Raw genomic sequence first — 19,611 nt, forward strand, 5'->3', positions numbered from 1 at the left:
TTTCCTTTTTTTTTTCCACACCAAGATGTTTTTTATGTTCTCTTTGTTCAGTGTCAGCTTGTTGATGTGGGTACACAACCCTGGCAAGTTATCACGCTCCTGAAAGTTTGTAGCTCTGAAAGGCAGAGGAGTGTTTAGCATTCTGGGATTGATGTTTTCCACTGGTTTTCTTATTGCCTCTGGAAATATTGATTCAGTTGATCTTTGTGCAAGCATGTAGCTGTAAATTAACAAACGTGGAATGGAATATCTTCAGCATAAAGTGGGAATACAAAAAGAAGACTTATACAAAAGGAACACAAAGCTAAATATAAGTGCGACAAAGTTGTCAGGGCTTCATTTTTTTCCCCAAATATGCTAGAAAATTCGTTGTTAGCAAGCATGAGGTGAATATTTCCATTAAGAATGAGGATTTCTAAAATATCAAGGAGTAAAGTAGAGCACAGGACATAAACTGTTGTTAAGCCTTTTGAAGCCATTTTCAAGAGAAAGTACATTTTACAAGATTTTATAGGTGAGTACACTGAAGCGCACCTGTGACTCCATCTCTGGAATCGCAAAAGAGGTGGAGTCAGAAATACAAATGAGAAACTAGTTCGCATTATTTCTGTGGACTGGAATTTTATTGTCATAGAAGCAGCACAATTAATGGTTGTGAAGACTTAAAAAAAAATTACTATTTATGTATGTAACACAATGCATGCCTTACCTTTGTTGATTCTTTTTTCTTTCCTTTTCAGTTTCTCTAACAATTTTTATGGTTTGGCATGTGTTGAACAACATTTTTAAAAAGAAAGGCAGTACATAGGGTATGGAAAATTCTGATCTTGTATTTGTAATGGATTCACATTTTAAATTATGTTATTGGTAGATTAGAGATGCATTTTTACTTTCTACAGGGCTTTCTTAAGGCACATAACATCTTTCAGCTGTGTTGGTTTCCAGTTCACTGGCGTGGTGCTGGTTCAGTATGCATGTTCCTCTGTACTATACAGTTGAAAGCCAGGGATAGTAGTTATTTAATATTCTGAGGCCATGAGGAAGCAGCACATTGTTTGATTGTTCGGTTCCTGCAGTATAAAACACCTTAGTTTTTTTGTGCACCTTTATCTGCTCGAATGTTCACAATTCCTGGCACTATTCTCTTCCCAGCCACGTGTAACGTGTCCTGCTCTCCCCGTAGCGCTCCGGTACAAACGCCGGCAGCCTGATCGGCGCGGAGGCGTGATTGTGACGGGATAAAAGCTGCCGTGTGTGCAGAAAAGGAACCAAATTACTTACGCGCAATTAACGTGGCCACGCTTCAGAGAGATCACCAAACCACGGCTGAAAGCACTCTTTTATATAATTACCTTGTTATTCTCTCTTCAATTTGTGTAAAATTGTTTTTGTTGTTGCTGAAGAAGAAACAGTTGCAGTAGGCTATGAATTTTAAAGAAATCGCCATTAATAATATTGATGGTAAATTACTAGCGTAAGCTACTCGTTTAATTGTGAAGCAATGGAAAGTACAAATCATCATGATGGAAGATTACTCAGTTTTGAATATGTTAAATCCAGTCTAGTATGAATAGGTTTTGGTGATAAAGCAGTAAGTGCAAAGTTCATTTAAAGGTAAGTGAACAATTACTGCAGAAATTTATTTCTGGGTGCACAAGAGGAGCATGAGGTCCCCATAACCAGGATTTGGAGCCAGTAGTTCTGCCAAGGGATTCTTCTGTGGGACTGCAGAATGTGACAAAATAGTCTTTTAGTCTTCACAGTTAAATTTCTGCTAGTTGGACTGTGACAGGACAAGGTCATGTTCTGCAGAACCTCCACATTTGCAATACATTGTGTGCAGTGCATAGTCTTAAATCTTTCAGTTTGCAAGGAAATCTCCTGAATATACATTCACCCTTAGTAAATATATGTGTGCTTTAAGTTGGCATTGAGTTGGAAACGGGATTTTGAACTTCCAAGTGTCTGGCGTTAGCACACATCCCAGTTGGGTTTTGGTCTGACACAGGGAAAACATAACATCTTCTTGCCTTTCTTTTCCTACTGGTCACTTTGCATTCTCTGCTGCTAGACGAGCTTTAAGCATTGCCTGGATTTCCTTTACATGGATTTTCCTTTCACCCTGGATTCATCAGTTCCAGTATCTCCTGTAAGATATACACTATACGTTGGCTTTCCTCCCACCATGGTGTAGAAGCCAGCTGGTGTTTCAGCAAGAGGAGGGTCCTCATACTACTCAAAAGGGGACGTAGGGTTGATGGATACTGGGAAGTCTGAGCTTTCTCCACTTAGCTCCTTGTGCAGCTGACTGTGATAATTTTGTCCCTTTTTACATTGTCTTAAGGCTGTTCTTTACCTAGAAGTGCACATAAACCTCTGTTCCTGAGTATCTGTATATGCAGGTAAACATGCTACATGGACTTAGTACAGCTTCCCAAAATGTGTATGCAGCTGAACCTTTTCAGAGGCATCAGCCAGCCCTCGAGTCACATCAGATCCTTCCTTTGCTTTGAATATGGGCAATCGGATGAATGTGGTCTTGGCGAACAGCCTAATGAATGAATTGTAAAAGCTTGAAAAAATGGATTTACATCCATTTAATATTTGGGCTCCTCTGTGCTACCAGAGATGGTAGCTGAGGCAGTGGCTGTGAGTGAGTGGATGTTAGGAAAGGAGTAAAATAAAATAAATAATTAACCAACAGACTAAATATCACACTGTTGAAATAAACAAAGGTAACATCAGGTATCTATTTAAAAAAATAGGCTTGTCGGTGTCAACACTGTTGTTCAGTCTATATGTGATTTTTGTGATGGAGGAAATTGGACTCTGCACAAATACAAGTACTTGCTACAAAATTATTCTACTGAATAATATTCCAATTCATTTGCTTTTCACTACACCCCTGAAACTCTGCATGCATACCTGCTTAAAATCAGCAACAAGTGTAGCTAGTAATGAAATAATTCCAATTGAGTTTATTTTGTTTCATGATGCACAAATAGAAAATCATTTAAGTGTGACTGATTCTATTCATCCACAGTAGTTGCTCATCTGAAATGCTATTGAAGTTCAGTAATTGGAGCTCTGAAATACAGTATTTGACAGATGGTGTGGGTGGTTGTGCCATTTCCATGATAAATCTGCTTACAAATACAACCATGAGGAAGTTGTCTTCATTCCTTGACTGCTGCAACATATAGATGGAAAAAAGAGACAAACACGGCATGAAAACGGATTTGTGTCTTGGTTCTTCATTTTCCTGCTATAATGATTTGAATTTTTAAACAAGTGCAAGAGAGGGAGTTTCTTTTTAATTTATCTTCAGATAAAGGTGTTGCTATAAAATGCTAAAATACTGTTTCAGTAGCTTTTATTTTCTTACGTTTCCTGTGAAGCTTTTCCTTTAGTGAATTACTTTTGTAATGTCTTACAGCATCAGTTAGAAAGCATTACTCTTTTTAGAGAAAAACTAAGTAGATCTTCACTAAGATACATTTACTGTTAAAAAGAATATTAAAGGCTGGAGAAATGGATAGTCCTGTTGCTCCAGGGCTTACTGTTGAAACTTAGAGATCATAAAATGGTACAGATAAAAATATACTGCATTATCCAGTTTTAATATTATTTTTTTAAATTTTCTTTGTGTTTTAACAGAAATCACCGATGCTGGTACCAGAGGAACCCAAGATACAATTAAAGGTGTGAAAAGAAAAAAGATCGTGACTGAAAACCATCTTAAAAAAATACCAAAATCGCCTTTGAGAAGCCCTGCGGAAGCCAAGGTTAAGCAAAAAGTAGACCCTTCGCGGCTAAAAGCTCTTCCAGATGCCTCCAAACACGCCACAGCACAGGATCACCAACCCGTGCAAAATGGAAATCAATGTACCAAACAAAACGGGGGAGCGCTTAGTAGTGAGATAAATGTTGAAACAACCAAATCTGAGACATCAATGCAGACGAAGCTTTCACTGACGCATCAGTCCTTAGGTTTGGGTAAACAGGCAGGGGAGCGTGCTGATGCAAACCAACTGAACTCTCCAGAGAAGAAGTCTCTCTCAAACTCCTCATCAAGTAAAACAAAGACTGACAGTAATGAATGTATTAATTTTGTTGATTGTAGTACGTCATCCCCATGTACACGCACTGCATTCGATGTCTTATTAAAAGCTATGGAGCCTGAACTGAATACCTTAGCACAAGAGTGCCCCCCGTATGGGATGCAAATAGAGAAACTGAGACCAAATAAAACTGTAAGCACCTCTTCTAGTCTCACGTCCAACACAGTGAGCGTCCAAAACCAGTCTGCTTTGTCACAGCATGAGTTTGCAGTTGGAACTCACTATTTCCCATGCACGTTAAACAATGTGCACGTAGCAGCAACAGCCGAGACTGGACAAGCACAAGGCCAATCAGTTTCTCATTCACAAGACCTTATTCCTAAAACCAGTCAACAAAATCACCAGGTTGTTATGTGTCCAAGTTTCACTAGATCGCTGGTGCAACAGCAGAGTCAAGAAAACCCCAAGCTCCAGCAGATATACAGCATAGCAGTAACGTCGTCTGTTGTTCACACCTCTTCTTCCACTGTAACTCAGGTTTTTCCTCAAAACCAGTTAGTAGCAAGTTCGTCTTCACCTTTGTCAATTAGCACATCGAGCTCAACGCACTTGTCTATAGGTCCCATGTATAATTCAGCCCAGATAGCATCAGTTGTAAACCATGGTGTAGAACAAATATGTAACCTCTTGAAAGACCAGAAGCCTAAAAAGCTAGGGAAATACGTCTGTGAGTATTGCAATCGGGCCTGTGCCAAGCCCAGCGTTCTCCAGAAGCACATCCGTTCCCATACTGGAGAGCGACCATATCCTTGTGTGACGTGTGGGTTTTCATTTAAAACCAAAAGCAACCTGTACAAGCACAAAAAATCTCATGCACATGCTATCAAACTTGGACTTGTCCTACAACCAGATTCAGGTGGCCTCTTCTTGTCTCATGACTCGGACAAAGCACTTAGCATTCATTCAGATGTGGAAGAAAGTGGTGAAAGTGAAGATGAAGGCACTGCTGATGAAAGACAAGATGATCAAGAACTGGAACCTGCACAAATAGTGAAAGTCATTTCTAGTGCAGAAACGTTGCGGAAAGGAAGCCCTGTTCCATTAAGCAACCCAGACTGTATACCAGTTGACTCTTCATTACATGATACAGAACCTCAAGTAAGGCCAGCTTTACCAAAAGTAGTAGTTCATCCTGTAAATGTTTCTCCATTAAGGGCCGACAGCCCCAAAGTAACAGAACCAGCACCCGAGTTTGCTGCAGCACAGCGAAAAGCGGATTTTAAAGCAGCAGCTCTTCAGTCAAATTTAACACATACAGCCTCATTCAAGGAGAATGACAGAAAGCAATATCAGAAAGTAGAAATGGGCCTGTTAGAGGAACAGCTGGGATCTGCTGCAGGAGCGACGCATGCTCAGCTCCAGAGACAACAGGCAACTGATGGTTCCCAAGATCAGCAGGGAAAATGTCTTTTGAGCCCTAGAAGTTTAGGTAGCACTGATTCTGGTTATTTCTCACGTTCTGAAAGTGCCGATCAAACAATGAGCCCACCAGCTCCTTTCGTAAGAGGATTGTTGACCTCTGAGAAAGATCCAAATAAAAACCTGCCCAGTGTGGCACGAACAAGTGGCGTGGTGGCATCAGTGGTACAAACTGTTTGTGCTGAAAAAAATCTGATTCTCTCTGGCCAAATGCGACCTCCCATGGCAACAAAAACTCTTGAGGAGCGTATCTCAAAGTTAATTTCTGATAATGAAGCTGTTGTGGATGACAAACAGTTAGATAGCGTGAAACCAAGAAGAACATCTCTTTCGAGAAGAGGAAGCATAGATTCACCAAAATCCTACATATTTAAGGATTCTTTCCAGTTTGATTTAAAGCCCATGGGAAGAAGAACTAGCTCAAGCTCTGATATACCAAAGTCTCCTTTCACACCCACTGAGAAATCAAAGCAAGTTTTTCTTCTTTCTGTACCATCCCTTGACTGTTTACCTATAACACGAAGTAATTCCATGCCTACTACCAGTTACTCAGCAGTACCTCCAAATGTAATACCTCCCTCTCATCCCCTTCGAGGAAGTCAGTCATTCGATGATAAAATTGGCTCTTTATATGATGATGTTTTTGTATCAGGACCTACTGCTCCACTGAACCAAGGCGGACATCCTCGGACCCTTGTTAGACAGGCGGCAATAGAAGATTCTTCTACTGGTGAAAGCCAAGTTCTTGGACCGATGAGATCTGTGGAAGAAAACTATCTGGGGTGTAATTTATCAAATGAAACTTTACTGCAAAGGAGCAAGTCCCTGGCACAGGGATCAAATTCAGAAAAAGCAAAGAAGTCGCCTCAGGTGCGAGGAACGATGTTTGAGTGTGAAACCTGCAGAAACAGATACAGAAAACTGGAAAATTTTGAAAACCACAAAAAATTTTATTGTTCAGAGTTGCATGGACCTAAAACTAAGGCAGCAATCCGAGAGCCTGAACATAAAACTGTTCCAAACAGTACACAGCCTCAAATTCTGCACTACAGAGTCACTACTTCAACTGGCGTCTGGGAGCAGACACCCCAGATAAGGAAGAGAAGGAAAATGAAAAGTGTTGGCGATGACGATGACCCACAGCAAAATGATACAAGCATACCATCAAAGAACACGGAAGGCCAAAGCAAGGCAGCAAATCCTTCCAGTCTGTCAAAACATGGTGTGACAACAGTGGTGGGATCACAACAGCCAAGCAACCTTCTACTTCAGAGTTCCCAAATTCAGCTTGTGGCTCGAGGTACAGATCAAACTACCGAGCCAAAGATGGCCCCTCTCATTGAAAAGCAGGCAAGTTCAGCTGTGCAAGAAAAGGTGGAGTTGAAAAGACAAGGGACTGGGATTTCGGTAATACAGCACACCAATTCACTGAGCAGAAATAGCTCATTTGAGAAATCAGAGTCATTTGAAAGAGTATCACCAGTTTCTTCTCAGGAGCCCAACAAGGTTGCAAAGCACTGCTCCTTGAATACAATTGTAATCCAAGAGGAAAGACATCTGAATACACCCCAGCAGCATCAACCCCTGTCGTCAGAGGCACCCAGAGGGGACGTTCAGGGAAGCCAAGTAGTTTCTAATGAGCGAAGCACACCACTTCAGCCGTCAAGGCTTGTTCGCCAGCATAACATCCAGGTTCCTGAAATACTGGTCACAGAAGAACCAGACAGGGACCAAGAAAACCAATACAGTGATCAGGAAAAGGCAGAAAGGTTTAATTGGCCACAGCGCAGTGAAACACTGTCCAAATTGCCAACAGAAAAGCTTCCACCAAAGAAGAAAAGAATTCGCTTGGCCGAAATGGAGCATTCATCTGCTGAGTCAAGTGCTGATTCCACCCTTTCCAGAAGCCTGAGTCGGGAGAGTAGTTTGTCTCATGCCTCCAGTTTCTCAGCTTCATTCGATAAAGACGAAACTTCAAAAGCTGAGAATCCCCCGAAAGCAGAGCCTGTGAGTAAGTTGCCGGAGTTCCTCATGATTCCCGCTGGCTCTCACGTACTGGCTGTGCCTGGGCCTCACTACCGGGAGATGAGACGTGCGGCCTCAGAGCAGATCAGCTGCACGCAGCCCTCCATGGAGGTTGTGGACTACAGGAGTAAGTCTTTTGACTGTGGGAGCATGTCTCCGTCAAAACCTGCTACACTTGTAGAGATAGCCTCTCCGAAAGTGTCATCTGCAAATGGAGCAACTGGACATGTGCCTCTGCTAGAAAGGAGGAGGGGGCCGTTTGTAAGACAAATATCTTTAAATATTGCTCCAGAGAGTCATCAGCCTCAAGTTAAATCGACATCTTCGTTTCAGACAGCTCATGCTGCAGATGTGCCCGCAGTGCCATTGCACAGGCTGCAGACCTCTGACAAATCTTCAGTGGAGCTTCCTACCAGTACTCAGCATTCACAGACTCACTCCAGGCCTCACTTGGCCATTCACAATTGCAATCCTGTTAGCTTGTCTTCAGTTCAGCAGCCTTTAGATCACGTTTTGAGTAATCAAGGACAGCCATCCTCGACCCATCAGCCTTCCCAGACATGTAGTAAAACGTCAGCCCAAGGGGAGCAAGTGAGCACATACACACTTTCTTGTCGTGCCGATGAAAAGAAGGATTGTTTTGCTCCGAAGTATCAACTGCAAGTTAAAACATTACATATAGGTCAGCCATACTCTTCTAAATTGCCAAAAAATACTTTATCAGCTCAGACAGTTCCAAGTCAAGTTGGGGTGGACCAGAATGCATCCTCCTTTGAACTGCAGACCAAACTGTCTGATATGTCTAATCCCTATTCTGTGCCTCCTTTAAAGCAAATTGTCCCTAATAACTGCGGTAGTCAAATACATCAGATTCCTCCTTTTGTGGTTCCTGTCCGTATTCACAGCAGTATGCCGTCCTATGGCTTTGCAACTGTTACACCCCTTCCCCACATTTTAGTCACCCAGGATCAGGTCAGTCAACCTATTTGCAAAACTAATGTTGCGACAGTGCCAACGCTTGAAGGCAAAACTCAGCTGCCAAAATCTCACAAAGATCACCAGAGGACTTTGCCAAATTCATTTGAATTTGAAAATTCACAACCGGAAAGTGGAACCAGAAATTCACTTTTGTCAAGCTCTTCAAACATTGTTCAGAAGGTGCCAGTTAGCGGACTCTTCCCTCAACCAGAAGCTACAGCTTCAAGTAAACGAATGCTTTCCCCAGCCAACAGTTTAGATATTGCCATGGAAAAGCAGCAAAAACGTGTTAAAGATGAGAGCGGAGCTGCCTGCATGACAGATGCTAGGCCACTGCATAGATCTAATGACCCTACTAGTAAGCAAAAGAAACCAGTTTTGGTAAGACAGGTTTGCACCACAGAGCCTCTCGAAAATCACCTCTTAGATCCTGATGGTGTTGCACAGCATGAAAAGAGCAGCAAAGCTGGTACTTCAGACCTGCTCTTGTCTGACCGTGTATCGTCTGACACTGGGATTTCAGAAACCTTACAGGAGTCACCAGAATCTGAAGACCTTAAGTCTTCGGCATCGCCAGTGTTTGTTGTCAGAAAACCATCTGAATTGTCTCCAGTGAATAATCTGAGTTCTCTTCTCAAGGCTGTAAGTAGCAGTCAAGAGAGAAGGTCTCCAAGTAACAGCAGCGAGAGGAAGCAGATCAACAGCCAGGGTCAAGCAAAGCCTGTAACTACATTGGCTGAGATGAATGCAGGAGAAATGCAGAGGTTGTCATTTCCGAGCCTCAAGACCTCAACGAGTTTTACCTGGTGTTATCTCCTGAAGAGAAAACCATTGCATCTGCTGCAAAACGATCAGAAAATCTCTGCCTATTCTACATGGACCATTAGTTCCAGCAATCCCAATCCACTTGGTTTGTCGACAAAGGTAGCTCTCTCCCTCCTCAATTCAAAACAAAAAGCTGAAAAACCTCTGTACACTCAAGCCAGAACTACTCATCCCAGATGTGATGTATTAGTCTATTCAAGCAAGTGGAAGAACAACTTAACCAAGGTACTTAAGCTATGTTTGATGTATACTGATTGTTTACAGAGGATTTGCATTGGAAATTATGCTTGTTCCTATTTTAGAGAATGTGGTATGCCTGACATGTATAGTCTATGCGCTTATTTATTTTAGTTATGCTGGATCAAACTGCTAAAAAGATCTTGAGTAATTCCATTAAGAAACCTGTTCATAAGGATTTATCACTTTTCACAGAAATTAGTTCCTGAATTTAAATCTGTATATGGAGAGTTTATCGTGGCAGGAATGTGTTTGGCTATTTTTCATTGCAAAGGGTAGAACAAGAATAGTTCTGACATAAATATTTTTAAACACTTTCAACTTAAAACAGGTTAATTTAAGATCATGATTGCATATTTTGCCTTAAAAACAGCTGGTATTTTTTTTGTTATAAAGAGTGCTCAGCCTGAACAGGTGTCCATGGATACAGCATGGAAATGTTTTTCACCATCGCTGATCATCTAACTGTGAGCAGAGCAGTGTCCTGTTTCCCTTTCTCCCACCTAGGTTAACTAGTGGTGTGAAATAATGACAAAAATAGCAAAGTCTAAAACAAAATTATGGCTGCCATAAAACCACTGACAATTTCTTGGATCGATATGGCTCCAAAGATGATGTTAAATCTTGCACAGTGGAATATACTCCTGGCAATGCTTGTGACCCACATAAAACACCACATTATCCCAGAGTCAGACGTGGCAGAGCAAAGCGGTCACTCATGTCCTCAGCTGCCTCAGGGCTGCACATGTGTGATCAGGATTTCACTCACTGGACAAGTTTTTTTATGTACAAGACCAAAGCTGTGCTGATTTTCACTGGATTTGGCGTTCCTTAATAACTGAACTGCCTCTGTGAATGGGTGAAGGTGGCTCTCTGCCCTTACAGTAAGACAAGAGGTAGCCATGTCTGTTTAGTGGATTCAGTACTCGCTTCTACTGGGCACTCGAATCCTGTGTTCAGTTTTGGGTCCCTCAATATGAGAAAGACATTGAAGTGCTGGAGAGAGTTCTGAGAAGGGCAATGAAGCTGGTGAGGGGTCTGGAGCACAAGTGTGATGAGGAGCAGCTGATGGAACTGGGGCTGTTCAGCCTGGAGAAAAGGAGGCCAAGGGGAGACCTGAATGCTGTCTACAGCTACTTGAAAGGAGGTTGTAGCATGGAGGGGGTTGGTCTCTTCTCCCAAGTAACAAGTGATAGAACAATAGGAAATGGCCTCAAATTTTGCCAGGGGGAGGTTTAGATTGGACATTAGGAAAAATGTCTTCACGGAAAGGGCTGTCAGGCATTGGAACAGGCTGCCCAGGGAAGTGGTGGAGTCACCATCCCTGGAGGTGTTTAAAAGACGTGTAGACAAGGTCCTTAGGGACATGGTTTAGTGCCATGGTTGGGTTAATGGTCAGACTTAATGATCTTGAGGGTCTTTTCCAACCAAAATGACTCTGTGATCTAGTGAAACCATAAAGCTTTCTGAAGGGAGTCTGGGCATACAGCATGGTTTCACACTCTTCTTTCCTCTTTGCTGTGCACACCACAGGTGTGATGCTGAACAGCTCTTTGGAGCTGGCAAAACAGGGTGGAGCTCCCATTCTCCAGAATCCTTCAGGACATGGAAAACCTTTTTGAGAGGGTAAAAGCAGTTGTAACTTGCCCTAATCCAGCATTCTGCCCTCAGCAAAACTTTCTGGGCGTTGGGCTGGGAATTGAGGTCTGTAGAGCCAGCAAGCGGCTTTAGAGGAGACATGCCACAGGCCTGGCAGAAGACGTATTTCTGTGGATGATGAGTGATGGGGCTGTTGCTGTCAGAGGTCACCCTGTGATTTTTCTGCATTGGCTAAATATTTTGCTAAGATACAGACTGGTCAGTGGGGAAAAGAGCAAATAGGATGAGAAACTGTATAAGAGGAAGAAATTACAGGGAATTACAGAGGAAGAATTACAGGAAAGTAATGAAAATGTACTGAAACCCCTCAGGCCAAGAGAGCATTGGAGTTAAATCTAGTCCTCCTGAAATCTGTGGGAGACTTTGCTAACATTTATATTGGAGGTCAAAACTTTATCTGTAATATTTCATGCAGAAAATGCATGCAGAGTGGTGGCTTTGTGTTAGTGCTGTAACTGAATTTAATTGTTGGTTCCATATTGGTGTGCCACCTTTGTTTTAACTCGTATTACCTTTTTCAGCCTGCTCCCTCATACATTTTATGAGATGTTGTACCAAATTAAAACAAAACAAAACAAAAGAATCTGAAGGTTTAGCTTTTTCATTGTACATAGTTGAGTGATTCTTTCTAAGGCAAGTCTCACATCAGTTGTGTCATTGACTCATGTTTGTTTTACTTTTGAAGGACAGTGTATCAGAAGAAATGCTGTGATAACAAAGCTACTGTGTGTCTCTTGAAAAACAAATATTGTCTACAAACAAATTCTGTTTAGAATATAAAGAACAGATTATAATATTTTGAAAAATATTTTGACAGCACCCTTTTAAACACTCTAGGAGTACTTAAATGCTGTAATAGGCAGCTGTCAGGTACATTTACAGTGCCGCTGCCACAAAAGAACCACAGTTACTAATCTTTCTTCAGTCTTTCTTGCTGACATTTTGAATGAAGCACACAAGCATGGTGAAAATGAAGAGCTCTTAAGGTCTGCTTGCAGCTGATTTACAGGTTTTACTCCAGGCTATTACAAAGGAAGAAAGTGCAGCAAGAAAGCACCAATTAAAGTTCAGTTGGCATCTCAGATTGTATGAGCAAGGTATAGGATGGCAGAAATTAAAAATTTCAAAGACCTGATAGGTACTATGACTTGACACCTCCTGAGTTTGTCTGATTTCCATTTTAATGACTCAGGCAGCAGGATTTCAGCCACTTTCCAGGATGGTGATAATGCTGCTGTTACATTACACCTGTGTATTACCAGTCTCCAGTTAGACCTGGTAATGGAATAGCCGATGCCAACTGGGAAATTTGGAAACTTCATCACAAAAGCCATGTTTAAAGAAAGCAAAAACTGAAATTCCTCATTCAGTTCACTCCCAGTAATTCTCCTACCATTTTTTCTGGTTGAGACTGAGGATGGAGAATGTTAGAGGTCCTTGTGGAATTTAATATTCCATTAGAAAAACAAACAACAACAAAGAAAAACCCAGCCAACAATTTAGCAATTAATTTTATGTTATTTAAAAAAAAAAAAAAAGGCAACTGATTTCCTGCTTAAAAGCCTAATGGGGTCCCAAGTTCCTGAAGGAACCACAGTTTAGACTGCAAGTCTAAAGGGGTTGCAACTGCCATTGGGAAGATGTTTGCGCAAGTGCTTTGCACATTTTAACCCTGACCTGACAGAGAGCTTTAAGTGCTACTATAATTGAATTTATAAACAACAATAAAAATGCAGCACTGCTATGCCTCACCTCCTGTCTCACAGTCAAAGCCCTTTCTAAAGTGATTTGGTGTGTTCTGCTTATGGGGCTTTAACTGCTGATGTTCTCACCAAGATAAAGTGACTTGCTGAACTGTTCCTGGGTTTGCCCCCAGAACTAAGTCGTGTCTACAGAGATCTGCTGCTGCATAACCGCTACTAATCACTGTCACAAAAAAAAAAAGGCAATTCTTTCAACAACAGATGCCATGGGAAATGAAGAGACATGTGAAGAAAATGCAAACAATAAGGAACCCCAGGACTTTGTTTGCTCTTCACAACTCCGTGCTCAGAGGCAATAGGTGAAGTTGCCACATGCCAGTGATTCAGAAGGCAAACCACAAAACCTTGTTGTGAAAGAAGCTCCTGGAATGAGTACAGTATGTTAAAATGTAACAGGAGGTTCACCTGCATGGAAAAGGCTTATTCCGTCTCCCTGCTCTTTTTATTTTATTCTATTAATTTTTTGCCAGTTTTGCTCACCTGAAGTCGTTGGTGGTGTATCAGGAGCCCGTTCACAAGCCCCCGTATTGATCTTGGCTTCCCTTCCTGAAGCAAATCAGTAATGCGTGCAGTATTCCAGGGTGAAGATTTTCAGGCAAGAATAAAGCTGAAGAACGGAAAGTTTCTCCTAACTGGAAAACTTTTCTTTCTTGGATGACGTGCCATAGCAGTCCAGCTCACCACTGGAAAATGGTTAAATGCAGAAGATTTTTATGCATACACTAGTAAAAGTTTAAAGATATTAAAAGCATTTTCCTCAAGTGGCTATGTGCCAGTGGGAAAAAATGTTTAATGAATATTATAATCTGAAATTTATAACTTTGATGATTCAGGCTGTGAGCTTTTTTTTTTTTCAAAGGGATGTTGTTAAGTACCAGAAGTATCTATTGAACTCTGGGCAGCCCTAAGATCAGGTTTTTTTCCAGTTTTACACCAGCAATTGAAGACAGTGGAGTTAAATGAGTAAAGTAGAAATGAATCATGGGCCTTGCCTCTATGAGAGAAGATTGTGTTAGAAACAGAAAGCATAAGCATGGAGCGGAACATTTTACAGCACTACCATTTCTCCAACTTTTCCACCAGTACCTGTGGGGTTTTTGGGGGTTTTAGATGAGGCATGTTAAAGGATTTCCACACAAGAAGCCCATGCTCCTTAGAGACTGGTTGCTCTTCAGAATTTACAGAGGACCCAAGTCCTCTTCAGCATCGGTTTGGAATCTTTCATAAAAACTAAAAATAATGTGGTTTTTTTTTCATTAGCAGGGAGCATTTCTGTAGACTTCTGTGACAGAAACTCAGTGTTTCTATTGAAGCATCTCTGTGATCACAGCATTTTTCATGTTTAAGGCACTGAAACAACTGCTAAAATAACATAGAACCAGTAAATTAGAGGATATCAGTGGGAGGTAGATAGGAATTTGAACACCTATATTAGACTATCTTTGTACATAAATGTGTGTGTGTGTGTGTGTGTGCTAAAAAGAGAAAGGGAGGCAGGGGGAAAGGGGTGTGCAGAGAATCCAGGGGTGTTTGGCCATATGTTAACTTTTGCATTCTAGGTGCTTTTATGAATACACAGTATATTATAACACTATTTCACTGTAGTTTGAATTACAACGTGGACTAAATACTTCTGGAATCTTGCTTTTTCCTTTGTCTTTTTATTATTGAAATTTAAATCTGGAAAGAATGCTTAGTATTTAAGTTTGAAATCAGGCACTTCAAGATTGCGTTATTCCAGCTGCTGGGAATATTTATGTGGTATTCACTTTACGGTATGTATTCCGTATTTTCCACTGCTCTTTTCTGGTTAAATTACAAATGTCGTCTTGTTACTCTTTGTTTGCAGTGGAAACAAAAGCAATTCATGTGCCAAGTAGCATATAGGAACTACAACATGGCTGAGTTGTACTTACTGGAGTAGGCTCAACTCCTGCTATTTCTCATCTCCCTTCACCTTGTGTGAATGCTGTTAAAACATGCAGGATGAAATTTCTTTCTTCCTACGCACAGGCAAAGCTGTCATCCATGCTTTGGTAGAACTGCTCAGATAGTTGAAAATCCAGCCCAAATCAATCCGAGGGGCTGCATGAAGGCGTACGGATTGGAGTGGTGCTTGCAGCCCGTGCGGATTCCGAGGGCTTTGACTCGAATAGAAAGATCCTTTTCCTCTGGTCCATGTCAGTTCCCCATCAGCCACATTCCTCATTGGGTGGGGAGTCAAGGCGGTGGCTGAAACTGCATGGAGGACGATGGGCAAGGACTGAACGCCAGAATGATGTCACCCATCAATATATGTAATGACCGGTGTAATCCATCAGTCATTTTAAGTCAGCCAGTGAAGTAATTCTTCTTGCCAAGAATTCATAAGCTTTACAGCGTTAAATTTTGTAATGACTAGAAAACATAAGGCCAGACTTTTTTTCTCTCATCACTTTATTCACTTATCAATATGAGCAAATGTGGTAAGTGTGCCAGCTATGTGGGTAGAACAGTTTATAAATACAGCAGTAATAATTGCTGGCTAATTGGATCATTCCTTCATTGTTGCCCATTTTATAAATGTCCTAGACTTGGAAGGAGTAGATTTTAATTGGCAAATGTTGGGGGAACTCATCCTTCTTTAGAAAAAAAACCCAAAAGTTCCTTAATTAATAATCAGGGGAAATGGAGAAACGTATTTTTGTTTTGCTAGTCAACTGGTACGCTTCTTCTTGTAATTTGGGCGGGCAGCGGGAATTAAGTGTGGAGCCCTGCTTTGGAAGGCGTTCTGTTAGTAACTTCACTGAATTGGGAACAGTCAATTCCCACATAGAACATTTTTTGAAAAATACTATAAATCAGAAATGTTAGCTGTTAGTATCTCCCCTTAATACACTTCTGCTTTCCACTCTTCTCTTTGCGGGGCTTCAGAAAAGCAGTTCCTGTCAGCCGTGAGATGCTGCTGGTTCGTGGGTGGGTCGGTGAGACCTGAGCCCCACAGCTGTGGGATGAAGAGCACCAGGGAAACCCTTCCCTGTCCTGCCCCTGCCCTGCTGTGTTGGACACTTGGGCAAGTGCTACTGGAACCCTGCAGGGCATGAGCAGCACGGGAAAAGCACAGATAACGGGTTGTGCACTAAACCCTTTTGTGAAATTATGGGGGTCAGTGAGTTATAGACCTGCAGAGCCCCATCTGCAGGGCCCAGTGACCTCATGGAGGGCAGAGGAGCAAAGCTGTAGCTGTTCAGGAAGCAACGGCGTTTGCTTGTAAGCATCTTTGCTCCGTTGAAGGCTTGTCTGTGAGCTAAAAAACGTCACCTTCACCTTCCCTGAAGAAGGAAGAGGCATCTCCTCCTGTAGATTCAAAGCACTCCTGGTTTCCTACAGCGCCATGATCTCCATCTTGATTTGCCAGTCCACAAATAGTCAGTGCACAGTAAAGATGTTTAGCAAAAAAATACTTTATATTTCAGGTATCTTAACATTTTTTAAAAAATCAATTACTGCAATTGTGGCTTTTGTAATGCTTTTATTCATTATAGCTTACAGGTTTGAATAGTATATGAAATATACTAATTTTAATGATATGCATATCTCATTTCAGCGAGCATTAAACAGAAAAAAATTGACTGCAACTGAATTCGGCAATAAGGAAAACTCTGAATCAAGCACTGAGCACGATAAAGAAAATTCCTTTATCAAAACTGAACCAAGAAGAGTTAAAATTTTTGATGGAGGGCAAGTATTGTAGTTTGTATACTCGATATCGTTGGGAATATATTTTTTCCTTGATTCTAGACTTTGCAGAGATGTTGCTTCCTGTTTGATTTATTTTAAACAACAGTTCCCATACTGTGGTCTGAGAATGTTGGTTTATGTTTCCAAGAAAAATGGAAAGCCATCAGAAGCACGGAGCCATGAGAGTTAAGCGGGGGGGTAATGAAATAAAGAACAGTAGGCAGTGTAATTCATTTTTTTTTTTCCAAAGGATGAACATTAATCATCAGTAGAGGCAGCCAGATACAGCCATAGATGTAAATTCCTTTCCTATATTTTTCTTAGGTGATAAATAATACCTGTTCTGCAATAAGGTTGTATAACTGTAGCCCGAGAGGATGCAGTCCAGGGGCTAAGCAGCAGACTGCGGTGCGGTCTCTGTCTGGCAGCTTGCTGTGCTATACGGGCGCTGGAGAGCTGATTTGAAAAGTAGCATGGAAATATTTACTGAGAGTCCTTGTCTGTTCACCGTAATACTTTAAATCATTTGCCTGATAGGAATAACACTTGCTTTAGCCACAGTGTTGTGCCATGTACGTCATCTTATATAACAGATTTTTTTAGTGGAAAAGTGCCAGTGACACTTCTAAAAATTTTAAGCGCAAGTGATGTGTATTTTATTATTCTCCTAATTGGTGTTGGGCTCTGGGACTTGCCATTTATTGGTTCCCGGTTTGGCTCTAGCCTGGGCCAGCAGCTGAGCCATTACCAGCTGCCCAGGTAAAACATGGCTACGTGCCTCTGCTCGGATCCAGGCATTGCAGGGACCAGGTCACAAAAGCTGAGCACCACCTTTGACATCTGTGATTAGAGGTGTGAAGGGTGTAGTTGAATCTGAATGACTTTTTCCATCTAGAGACAGTCCCAGTAGGATGAGCCCAGAGAACACTGATAGAGCATTTTAAAGACTTTTCCATTGTCGTAACTAATGTTATTCCTTTTCTGCATCCAACGCAGAGCCTCAAAGAGGCTCTTTTAAAGCTTCCTCATGGTGCCCAAACTTGCTTCCAAAACCTGACACTTTTAAAAAGTATGTTCCTGTATTGCAAAGAGGAAATTGGAAGTCTTGAAATGCTTAGTACCTTTATTTGTGCCATTATTCCTAAACAAGTCCATTATTACCTAGTGAAAAACTAAGATGTGAGTTTAACAATAAATGCAGAATTTGAGCAGAAAAAGAGTATGACTGGTTTTTATCAATCATTCATTTTCATATATTATATAATTTTTTAAAATTCTGGTGGATTGTGATTTCTAACTAGAATCATTTTCCCATTGCAACTAATTGCCTTACTTTTTTGGTACTTTTTCTAGGTACAAGTCAAATGAAGACTATGTGTATGTTCGGGGGAGAGGGAGAGGGAAGTATATCTGTGAAGAATGTGGAATACGTTGCAAGAAACCCAGCATGCTGAAGAAGCACATTCGCACACATACAGATGTCCGTCCTTACCATTGCAATTACTGCAACTTTTCTTTCAAAACTAAAGGTAGAGGCACTTTTCAGTGTGCATTTTCTCCCTTTTTTCTTTCTACTTTAAGGTATAATTCTTTTCTTCTCATGTTTGACTATTCCTAAGCTAAAGAAGTTGCCTTTCTTTGGCGTTTTGTTGTCTAATGCTTCAAATATTTGTAGTTTCCAGTTTTCTTTTTTTCCTTTGTCTTTTGTATGTTTATTCAGATAATCACATATTTGTACGAATGAACTGCGTGGCATGCCACAGTAGGTGAGAAATTGGAGTCAAAAAGGGAAATCTTACGGGGATTATGATTAAAGTTGGGTGAAGACAAGTGAGCTGGTTAGCTGCTTATCCTAGGTAGGGATGAGAACGCAGAATTTGAAGTCCATAGTGGTGGTCTTTAGAGGTATGACATTGACATATATTGTACTCCTATTGGCACACAACTGATTGCTCCAAGAAAGAAACTGGATTTTATTAAATTAATATATAAAAATGTTTTTAATACCTTCAAAGGTTCACTTTCCACTTGACCTTCTAAGACCCAACGATGGACCCCCTTGCATTCAAAGCCTTTTTACATCAGATACTTTAGTGCATCCTAGTTTAAGCAGGCAGTGTATTGAACAGTGGTAGATCCAGGACTCAAAATAAGTGAAACAGACATGAGAAGTTCACAGCCAAAATACTTTCAGCAAAAAAAATTCTAAGCAGAAAAAATTTTCTTGGCTTTAAACATCATTTAGCAGTAATCCCCCCCAGCTGTAACCTCAGAAACATTTATATTTTTAGTGTGTTCAAGACTACCCAGCAGTTGGGTGGAAAACTTTCAAGTAGTAACCCAGTGCTGCAGAAAGTGGGATGGACAGTCTTCAGATGTATCAAAACCTTTCGCCACATCCTGTGGCACTGGGTCATCATGTTGCCTTTAAGATGAAATGCCAGCATGTAAGCCTAATAACCTCTGATGACAGTTTTTGCAGAGTAGGCATGCTGGCCGTGTTCAAGTAATTAAGTTCTGCCCATTTGCTGTTCTCCCTGGTTTCAGCTGCAGCAGACACTTGTGTTTGCTCCCCCTTCTGCCATCGCTGTGCCCGGCTGGTGCCGTTGCCGCTGGCAGAGTCGGTCATGCGGTTGGGTGCTCGATGTTTGGGAAACCACATTTCACGAAAGTACAGTGTGGCCGGTAACTTCATGCAGCATGTAAAGCTGGGAATTTCGCTGCTTATGAGTCAGTGTAGTCATATAGCTTCGTGAGAATAATTTCAAAATTTGAGGTGAATCCCTAGCTTCATTTCAAATCAGGAATAAAGTATTCCATAGCCATAGAAGAGTCAGCATTTAATCCACAGAATCACAGAATGT

At 41.3% G+C, this 19,611-nt stretch overlaps 1 protein-coding gene across 1 annotated transcript in view; it reads left to right on the forward strand.

Annotated features, from left to right (window-relative positions):
- Window positions 1-19,611, forward strand: part of HIVEP1 (HIVEP zinc finger 1) — a gene marked incomplete at its 5' end in the record, with an annotated part of 120,940 nt that overhangs the window by 85,101 nt on the left and 16,228 nt on the right. Inside the window, 3 exons of the mRNA XM_080339085.1 lie at window positions 3,658-9,593; window positions 16,614-16,756; window positions 18,101-18,276. Of these exons, the coding sequence (XP_080195211.1) occupies window positions 3,658-9,593; window positions 16,614-16,756; window positions 18,101-18,276 (6,255 nt within the window). The remainder of the gene's footprint in view (window positions 1-3,657; window positions 9,594-16,613; window positions 16,757-18,100; window positions 18,277-19,611) is intronic.

This window comes from Nesoenas mayeri (genome assembly GCF_963082525.1).
Source record: "Nesoenas mayeri genome assembly, chromosome: 2".
In the NCBI taxonomy this organism is placed as follows: domain Eukaryota; kingdom Metazoa; phylum Chordata; class Aves; order Columbiformes; family Columbidae; genus Nesoenas; species Nesoenas mayeri.